Genomic DNA, 10,001 nt, shown 5'->3' on the forward strand with positions numbered 1-10,001 from the left:
CCAGTGGTGATTCGGGAATGGCGCCTTTGGATGCAAAGAATAGTGAGCTCTCATTTTAAAAGGCCCCACCAGTTCTCGTTAGATATAAGAGACAATTGTCTTGGGGCAGTTATAAAGGTTCTCACCCGTTCCTTGTTCTGGCTAAGCTGCTTAATGTTTGTCCTGGAGCCCCAGGTTACACACAGACGCGCGCGCACACACATACTCACACAACCTGACACGCGCACACACATAGACACACGCATATACACTCCCCCTGCAACACCCCCCTCCCCTACTGCTGTTGCCTGGATCTCCTACAAATTTTCCACGTACTCCTTAATCTATAGCTAGCTCCTAGAAGTGCGCAATCCCGTGTTCCCTTCAGGGGTTGGTTTACCATTGCTGAGACTACTTGAGAGGATTATTTTACAGTTCTTACTCGCAATTTCACTGAAGCAGCCCTCGGTGTCATTTTTACCTTCTTGTTCCTATTCATTTTGTGGTCCACTATGTACTAAGGTTCTTATTATCCCTTTCCATTATAAGCAGTCATCCTGCCACCTCTATTCGTTTCACTAATTGCTCCATCTTGGCTGCTCTACCTTATACCTTGTACTGGAACTGCATTCTACTTGTTCTGACCACATTTCCAACTTCAAAAGACCTATTAAAATCCTATTGTTCTCCTAGAGACGTCCCACCCCCACGCACCTACCCCAGCTGGCGGGACAAATGTGTGACTGACTTCTGGGGTGTACACAATAGAAAGACAAAAATCCGGGGGTCAGATCGGAGAGAGCTGAGGGACGAAGCAGAGCTTGTAAGAGAGAACAGGAATACTAAACTGAGCTGTATGGAGGTATCGAGGTCCGAGGTGCAGCGCCGGGGTGTCGATGACCTCCCCGGGTCTTTCTTCTGTCTCCCCGCAGGGAACATCGTGGGCGGCTGTGCGGTTCAGCCACTGTCCCCTGCCCCTCCCGTCCGGCCGCGCCGAGGGCTGCGGTCAACGTGGGGTGAGACCTCCTGCCCGGGAGATTTGCGCTTTGGCAGGGTCCCGCCCCCCCCCCCCCCCCGCCCCAGCCCCAGCCCCCTGCAGCTTGGCTGAGCCCAGAGGCGAGGCCGGGGCGGGGCGGGGCGGGTCCCGGCGGGCGGGGAGGGCGAGCCCGGGAGGTGCAGGGGGCACAGAGGGCAGCGGGCGGGCGGCCGTGGATCGGGGCAAGGGCTAGTGCCTGGGGCCGCCCGCCCGAGGGGGAGGAGGCTGCGGCTGCCCCTGTCGCAGGTTCGCTGGGGAGCGGGCGGGAGGCAGGGACATGGATAGGGTGCGGTCTGCGCGGGGCCCGAGCCCGGATCTCTTCCATTTCCCCTCTCACTCGGCCCCGGGCCGCGCCGCAGACGGCAGCAGCTCCCGCTCTGCCCGAGTCGCCTGACCGCCGGGCCGGGGTGCAAACCGCGGGCCCCGGCCAGCCCGCCGGTCCGACCAGCCCAGCCCAGCCCAGCCCCACCGGCCCGCAGTCCCGCCGCCCCCCGCCGCCGCCGCGTTGCCAAAACAAACGGGCCGGCCTATTTATTGGCGGCCGGCGGGCTGGGCAGCTCAGAGCCGAGGCGCCGAGGGGGACAGAGCGCCGCCACCAGCCCGGGCCCTGGGCCCCAGTCCCCCACCACCCAGCAGAGCTCCGTCCCGCCCCCGCCGATGGCGCTCCCGCCCGGAGCCCCTCAGCGCCACTCCAACGCCTGAGCGCCCGGCAGCGCCCCCGCCCGCCCACCCGGCGCCCTCGGCCGCTCCCCCGGGGCTCCCGGCCATGTCTCCGGCCCGGCTCCGGCCCCGACTCCGGCTCTCGCTGCTACTGCTGCTGCTGCTGCTGGCGCCGGCGGCATGGGGCTGCGGGCCGGGCCGGGTGGTGGGAAGCCGCCGCCGGCCGCCGCGAAAGCTGGTGCCACTAGCCTACAAGCAGTTCAGCCCCAACGTGCCCGAGAAGACTCTGGGCGCCAGCGGGCGCTACGAAGGCAAGATCGCGCGGAGCTCCGAGCGCTTCAAGGAGCTCACCCCCAACTACAATCCCGACATCATCTTCAAGGACGAGGAGAACACGGGCGCCGACCGTCTCATGACCCAGGTGAGTGCGACCTGCCCGCTGCTGACACCGCCAGCGCCCGGCGGCCCAGCCGACCCGACCTGGCTGGCACCTTCTTCCAGGCTGCCCGGCCCGCCCCCTTGGCACCTGCCCACACTGGTCCGCCCTGCCCCCTTTGGCCTCCGTCGGGCCGGCTCGTGCCCCACGCCGGGCTCCTAACCTCCCAGTTTCCCGGAGGAATTCCTGGGGCTCAGACTGGAGCAGGTGCACGCCAGGCCGCCCGGAGTTCCAGGGCCTGGGATCAAGGTGGGATAGACCAGACGGAATAGCCCGGGGGTGGGGGTACGGTGGGAGAGTGTCCGAAGCGACTCTGACCCGGGGACACCTCGGACGTCTCCCTGTCGCGGGGATCTACAGAGTTTCTCCCAGCTTAGTTCTCCATTCGGCCCGGGGCTGCGCACTTAACTCCTGAACCCAACCCTCTCTGGTCCCCGGAGCCACGCGGCTAGGAGCGCGGGGACAGGGCTTCCTCTACAACATCCTAGCAGTCTTCTGCGCCGGCCGCTCCTGGAGTTGAGTCCAAGCCAAGTCGGAGACGTGTCTGGGGCTTGAGCGCAGGGACTTGGGGAAACCAAGCAGCAGAAGATGAGTTGCGCGAGTACTGAATCAGGAAGGGGAGGTGGGGGAGCTGTCCCTGGAATCCAGAGGCTGAGTGGGGCTGTGGGGGCTCACGCTACATGTGGAGAGTCACTGTTCCTGACACCGAGACCCAAAGCAGAACTGTGGCCAACGTCGGGACTTGGCTAGAGGAGTTGAGTAGGAGGGATGGAGCTCGAGAAGCGGTCTCGGATGTGAAGGGGCCAGGGTGCTTGGGGAAGTTAGAAGGGGAGCTGACACAAGTGTTCCGGACCTCCGGAGTCCTGTAGCTACAGAGCGTAGAACCCGAGTGGGATAGGAGTGGGTCCCCGAGCTGGCCGGAGCAAACTTGCCTTAAGCCAGGCTGTTTAACTGGAGAGGACTCCCGCTCACTTCTAGCCTCAGCATTCACCCGGGAGTGCCCAGTCTGCTGTCCCCGTGGCTCCTTAGAGGACCACCGCCACCCCCCACGCCCAACATCTGCGCTTTAGCTATGGATTGTCGTAGTGCCGGGCAGGCCCTTATTTCTGAGGCCGAAGGTTGGCTGCTAGCAGGCCCGGCTCTGAGGAATGCAGATAAGGATCCCGGCGGCGGGCTCGACAATCATTGACAGCGCTTAGCTTCGGCCCTAGAGAAGGAAGCGGCCTGTCCGGCCCGAGGAGGTAGCAGAAATAGGCTGGGGAAGAGAGGTCGGAGATCCAGAGGTTTATTCGGGAGGGGAAAGAAATAGGGGAAAGACCCCTTCTAAAGGGAGTAAGCACCTGGGCCGGGACAGCAGAAGCCCAGGAGAAAAGCTGCTCGGAGCCTGCCTGCAAACCCGCCATCTAAGTTCTTCCAGAAGCCGTTGCTCTCTCTGCCTTGCTCACCCCACCTCACCCAGTTCTTTTCACCGCCGTCCCTGCCCCCACCCCACAAAGGTTTGCCGCTGTTGACTCCCGACCCGAGGAGTCCAAGGGTCTGTGAGGCTCGGCTTCGTTGCCCTCGCCCCATTAAAGGGAAGAATAAGTTCAGATCTATAAACCAAGGATGTTGTGCTCCCCTTCCTGGGTCGGGGAGTCTCGGATATGTTCCCTATTCGTTCATCTTCCCCCATCCTTCGTCTCCTGCCCCCTTAGTTATCACCATTTGCCTTCAGGTCCTTTGGAAGCGTCAGTATTCTGTATTTCCTTGTTCCCAAGCTCCGGGATTGCAGGCACAAGGGAGTCAGTGACGGCTCCAGCTCATCCCTACGGTCCCTCCCCTCCAATCCAGCCTCCGGGTTCCAGGGGTTTGGGGAGTGGGGCCAGCTACCTGGGTCACTATTCTGAGCTGCACCGAGGAATCCATTTCTCCTTTCCCGTCTCTATCCGGCGGGGTAATGCTTGTGACCCCCGCCCCTCACCAAGGTGCTGAAGGCGCGCTGAGGACTCGGTCCTCCGCTGAGGCTGTCAATCTATTGCTCTCCACTATCCAGTTCTCTCTCCTTCCCCACACCCCAGCTTCAACAGCCTTAGGCCTCAAGGGGGGTAGCTGTGCTCCTTTTACCTCCCGACTCGATGTTTTCCCAATCCGACCACTCCAGAGCCGTGGTCAACTTTCCGGGTCCCTGCCTTCAGATCTGCAGGTGGGGACGGGGAGAAAGAACCAAAGAAGGAGAGATGGTCGGTATGTCTCTCTGACCCGAAGGACGTACCCTGATACTCTCACAGTACCCAGGGTACAAGAGTTCGGCTGCAGCTCGGGGCGGGGGGCGATTCAAGGGCCGAGATGTTGGGCCAGGTGTGTGGACCCTTTGCCCAACCAGGGTGCTCTCTCTACACCTGCCATGGCCTCGACAATCCCACCCTTAGCGGTACTTCCAGCCCTGAGGCTGCGGTGACACCTGCTGGGCATAGTGGTCCCTGCACCCCTTTCCTGTCCCGTTCTGGCTTGTCCTAGCAACTCGTACCCCTCTCCCTTTGGGCCCGGCGGGGTTGGGACGGGGAAGGGGCACGAAGCCCCAGAAGCCAAGGTCCCTGGCGATATAAGGGAGAACAAAAAGATCGAGACTTGCACGTGCGAGGGCTGACAGGGAGCTATGGGCTTGGAAGCAGAAGAGGAGGAAAAACAGGGTTTCCCACTCGAAACTGGAGTTGATCCTGCTTAGCCGGGGAACACAAGGTCCTGGGGTTTCCTGCTCTTAAGAGCCCTGGGAGGCAGGGTTTAGGTCTGGGAGCTAGAAGCCGGGGGTGCCGTTCGTTCAGAAACAGGGCCGCTCGGGAAGTAGAATCCTAAGGTACGGGATTCATCCTGGTGGAGTTTTGGGATCAGAAATGGAAAGGGGTTCTCTCATTCATCTGCTTTCGCAGGAGGGGACAAAGTTGGGAGGTCGTGGCCGAGGGAGTCGGGCTTGTCCGGTTTCGCAGAGTTGGCCTGCAAGCCAGAACACGTGCTCCTTATCCCCAGTCTTCTCTTATTGGGAATGTCCAGTTTCCCCCCTCTCCGTCTCCGGACCCTCTCCGTCTCCGGAGTCCTGATCTCTGCCTTTTGACCCCTGAACCTCGCTCCCTCTATTCTTCACCGACTCACAAGTCTTCCTGCACCGAGCTGCAGGCGCTGTGGCTAAAGCCGAAGGCACTGGGGCGCAAGTGCGGTTAGACCCAAGTGAGGCAAGGCAGGAGACGACATCAAATTAGGGGTAAAGAGCCGCTTCTTCCCTGGAACGATCCGGCATCTGGGCCGCCTGAACTGAGCTTTCAGCCCTTTCTGCCCTTCCTCCTCACCCCCCATAACCAGACAGCGCTTTTGCTGAGTCGGGATCCCACCTGCATCTCCTGATCCCCCCACTTTCCTCCCTCTCTCCCCTCGCAGCGCTGCAAGGACCGTCTGAACTCGTTGGCCATCTCGGTGATGAACCAGTGGCCAGGCGTGAAGCTGCGGGTGACGGAAGGCTGGGACGAAGACGGCCACCACTCTGAGGAGTCGCTGCACTACGAGGGTCGCGCCGTGGACATTACCACGTCTGACCGCGACCGGAACAAGTATGGGCTCCTGGCAAGGCTGGCAGTGGAGGCCGGCTTCGACTGGGTCTACTACGAGTCCAAGGCGCATGTACACTGCTCGGTCAAGTCCGGTGAGCCTTCGGGAGACTGGGCCCGGGAGGGGCGGGGCCGAGGACAGGGCAGGGGCCGGTCCGAATGAACCGAGATGGTGAAAAGGGGGTGGGTGGAGAAACAAGGCACAATGGCCCTCAGCAGGACGTTGATACCGCCCCCTTGCCTCTGCTTGTGACCACTTGGCCGTCCCTTGCTTGGTAGCCTGATAGCCTGCACTCTAGAGTGGTGGGTTCAGTGCCCCTGCCCCGAGCCTGGGGCCACGACCCAAAGCCACCCTTCAGGATGGGCCCAACACCCCCCAAGCCGCGCCGGGACGAGGAGCAAGACCAAAACGAGCTGGACGGATGGAGGGAGCCAGGGGCTGGCAGAACCACTCAGTGCCCAACCCTGTGGGCTGGAGAGTGGAGGTGTTGAAACCGGGGTGCAGATGGGGACGGTGTTTGCCTGAGGCACCTTGTGTTTGGGGAGCTGGGATTTGTGCTGTATAGAACCGGACCCCAGATCCTTTGGAGGTTGGGAGCTTGGAGGGGATTTCTGTATGCCACCATGCAGGTCAGGGCCCCCCTCCTACTGTGTAGCTCTCTACCCAAGGGGGCGCAGGCGACCCCCAAGCCCTGACGCTGGCCGATTTGGGGCCAAGCAAAGAACGAGAGCCAGATTGGGCAGCGTGGAATTAATAAAGTGGATTTTCCTGAAATGGCTGCCTTGTCGATCAGAATTGGCTAGAATTGGGGTCTTGCAGCATCAGTGCCCCACACTGACTTTACATAGTGCCCGTTTGGAGAGTATACACACTTATTACCTACACTACTGGTTCTTCCTACTGACCCCCATCCCCCACTGGCCCTGCACAGTAACACTATACTCCGAGCCCACAAACCGGCCACACCAGGACCTTCATACTTTTAGCTCAGCACGTGGATCTCTGAGCATGCCAACTCTCCACATCAGTCTCCTACTGATAGTGGGAATACATTAACATGAAGCCCTACGCTGAGCCTCCCATCACCCTGCTCTCAACCCATACTGTTCCTAGCTAACTCTACATCCATTCATTCGCTCTTTCCCCTTAATCTTGGCCACCCTGACCTCACATACAGATATCACACATTTCTGTTAGCCCGGATCCTACACTGATTCAGCTCATTAACCTTGACTCAGCCATTAATCTCACACTGCACCCAATGCATTGAGCCTGCACACTGACTCTGTTTATGTGAACTGGAACTCAGTGACCTTTATGATTTGTAGTGACTTGAAGATGGCTGCTAACGTACAGACTTGTGGTCTGTACTCTGCTCCTCTCCCCACCTGGACCTATATCCTCCACAGACACTCCAAGCACAACCAAGGCAGGAAAAGAGCAGGAAAAACTCCAAGGGAAGGCTGTTTTTGTCTGGGAAGTGGGCAGTATTTGAATCAGGGGTGAGATAGAGAATGGAAATGATATTCTATGCCAGAGTGGGGATCTAGAAGAGCCACATCTATTCCTTTCCTTCTTCCCACTTCTTCCCCATATCACCAGGCTTTTCTTCCTCCCTTCAGGTTGTTTGTTTTTGGGGGGTTTTTTGGTGAGGCAATTGGGGTTAAGTGACTTGCCCAGGGTCACACAGCTAGTAAATGTCAAGTGTCTGAAGTCGGATTTGAACTCAGGTCTTCCTGAATCCAGGGCCGGTGCTCTATCCACTGTGCCACCTAGCTGCCTGCCCCTCCTCCCTTCAGTTTTGCAGAGATACCCTGGATCTCAATGTTACAGAAGGGCCCTTGAGCTTAAGGAAAACCTTCTCCTTCCATCCTGATTCTGCTTCCCTTCCCCTCCTTCCCCCATTTCCTGTCACCGTTCTTAAGATGGGGGTGAACTTTTCTGGGGTTTGGTTTTGTTGCACGTTGTGTTCCCAGAATGAATGGGGATGGAATGAGGTAAAGCCAGGGCTGGGTTTGAGACTGACACTGATGAAGTCAGGTCTGCATGGAGGATGGAAGAAATGGAACCAGGTTAAAGGCTGAGGTGGGAATAAAGGTCCGGGGTCTCTAGCAACTAGACGGCCGCCTCTCTATGCGTGAGCTGTGGCAAGGCTAGGAATCGGAAATCCATGACAATAACCAAGTCTCCCTACCCTGTCCATTCTTCCCACAGAACACTCAGCTGCAGCCAAGACTGGCGGCTGTTTCCCAGCAGGAGCCAGGGTTCGCCTGGAAAACGGGGCTCGAGTGGCCCTGTCTGCCTTGCAGCCAGGGGACCGGGTACTGGCCATGGGGGAGGATGGGAGCCCAACCTTCAGTGACGTGCTCATCTTCCTGGATCGGGAGCCGGCCATTCAGAGGGCCTTCCGCGTCATAGAGACCCTGGATCCGCCCCGGCGCCTGGCGCTTACACCAGCGCACCTGCTCTTCACGGCAGATAATCACACAGAACCTGCTACTGGCTTTCGGGCTACCTTTGCCAGTCAGGTGCAACCTGGCCAGTACGTGCTGGTGGCAGGGGTGCCAGGGCTGCAGCCTGCCAGGGTGGCAGCTGTTTCCACTCGAACAGCCCCAGGGGCCTATGCCCCTCTTACGAAGCACGGGACGCTGGTGGTTGAAGATGTCGTGGCCTCCTGTTTCGCAGCTGTGGCTGAGCAGCGTCTGGCTCAGCTGGCTTTCTGGCCTCTTCGTCTCTACCATAGTCTGTCATGGGGCAGCAGGACCCCAGGAGAGGGTGTACATTGGTACCCTCAGCTGCTTTACCGCCTGGGGCGCCTCTTGCTGGATGAAGACAGTTTCCATCCCTTGGGAATGACAGGGATGGGCAGCTGAACAGTGTCCCATCCCCATTTGCCCCCAACCCACCATGCTGGGCGTGAAACCTCCCCCACCTCAAACCCCTCTATCCCTTAGCCAGGAGGACTCTAGTCCTAGTAGATGGTGAAGGAGCATGGGGAGGGGGTTGGAGGAGGGAAAACCGACTTGGTCATCGGGGAGACAGGTCACACAACACTAAAGTGAGTGGCTCAAGGTTCTCTCCCAACCTGTCACGAAAACAGTGGGTGTGGGTTAAGTTAGGTGTCCGGCTTCTACTCACAGAACAAAAATAGCTGTCAGGAAGCCTTTTGAGACCTTGGCTTATTGCTCGCATCGCTCCCAACCAATAAGCAACGCCCCTCCCCCCTTCACTGACTCTGAGGCCTCAGGCTTCCAGTCCCGGGTCCTCACCCTTGGGTTAAGGTGCGCCTTCCTTGATGCTGCTAGATTTCCCAAGAGCAGGGTGAAGAAGAAGGTAATAAGTTCCTGGGCAAATGGAAAGAAAACTCTCGGAAGTTCTTCACTCAGCCACAGGGACTTGAAACTTCTCACCAACACACTCCCGTAGAGCCCCCAAAGACTCTAGTTATTGGTGGATAGAGTTCTTTAAAGCAACCGGAACCCTGTGATCTAGCCAATAGGATTGGGGCACCCGAGCCATTCCCCACGAAAGACCTACGGAACCCAAAGAACGAGAAGAATATTTGGGGAGCCCCAGAAAGTGCGTGTGTGCATGTGTGTGGTGGGGGAGAGCGGCAGATTCGTCTTTCAGCCCAGCCCGGACTGCGTGGAGGAGGAAGGTTCCCCACAATGTGAGATGGGGATGAGGAGCACCGGCTCCCGGACTAAGCCCAATTCCTTCCCCATCTAGGTCTCCCCCCACTACACCCCCTCCTCCAGTCGTGTCCCCCCCCTTCTTATTTATTGGCGCGGAGGGGGAGGTCCGTGGGGGCGGTTTTGAAGCATTTTTGTCTTCTCTCTCTTTTGTAATAAACGTTATTTAAGATGTCACAACAATGGGGCAGGGTCATTGTAATGAGACCAATAAATTGATTCAACGGTGATGTGGGCAGGTCCTTTGCCCCCAAATTCACATTCTCGCATGGCTACAGAGGTCTATCTAGCCAGTGTTTTCCTCACAACAGCCGGGTGAATAATGTAGTGAAGCATTGCAATCGGCATTTTACATCTTCACTACCGCGTGGTCTCCTTGTGATCTTTCAGACTCCACCGGGTGCTTAATACAGCTAACAATGGCAAAGGGAAAAGCTACCAGGAGATATTAGAGTTAGGGGATATCCCTGACTTGATTCATTTTTCCTTCTACAACTTAACCTTCTACGGATCTATTTCTATTTCTTGTGTGAGCCCTATTTAGGGTTTGGCATCCTGCCTTAGTCTAGGGCTAGTCCTGCAATAAAAGCTCACTGGAGGGCTCTAAGGTTCACAAAATGCT

At 58.3% G+C, this 10,001-nt stretch overlaps 1 protein-coding gene across 1 annotated transcript; it reads left to right on the forward strand.

The window, feature by feature from the left end:
* Positions 1 to 1,290: 1,290 nt before the first annotated feature.
* IHH (Indian hedgehog signaling molecule) lies at positions 1,291 to 9,598 on the forward strand. Its single transcript, XM_043995749.1, has 3 exons — positions 1,291 to 2,096; positions 5,520 to 5,781; positions 7,902 to 9,598. The coding sequence occupies exons 1-3, from the start codon at positions 1,782 to 1,784 to the stop codon at positions 8,558 to 8,560; spliced, it is 1,236 nt and encodes a 411-aa protein (XP_043851684.1). The 5' UTR covers positions 1,291 to 1,781; the 3' UTR covers positions 8,561 to 9,598.
* Positions 9,599 to 10,001: the final 403 nt, after the last annotated feature.

Source organism: Dromiciops gliroides, chromosome 3, assembly GCF_019393635.1.
Source record: "Dromiciops gliroides isolate mDroGli1 chromosome 3, mDroGli1.pri, whole genome shotgun sequence".
Taxonomy (NCBI): domain Eukaryota; kingdom Metazoa; phylum Chordata; class Mammalia; order Microbiotheria; family Microbiotheriidae; genus Dromiciops; species Dromiciops gliroides.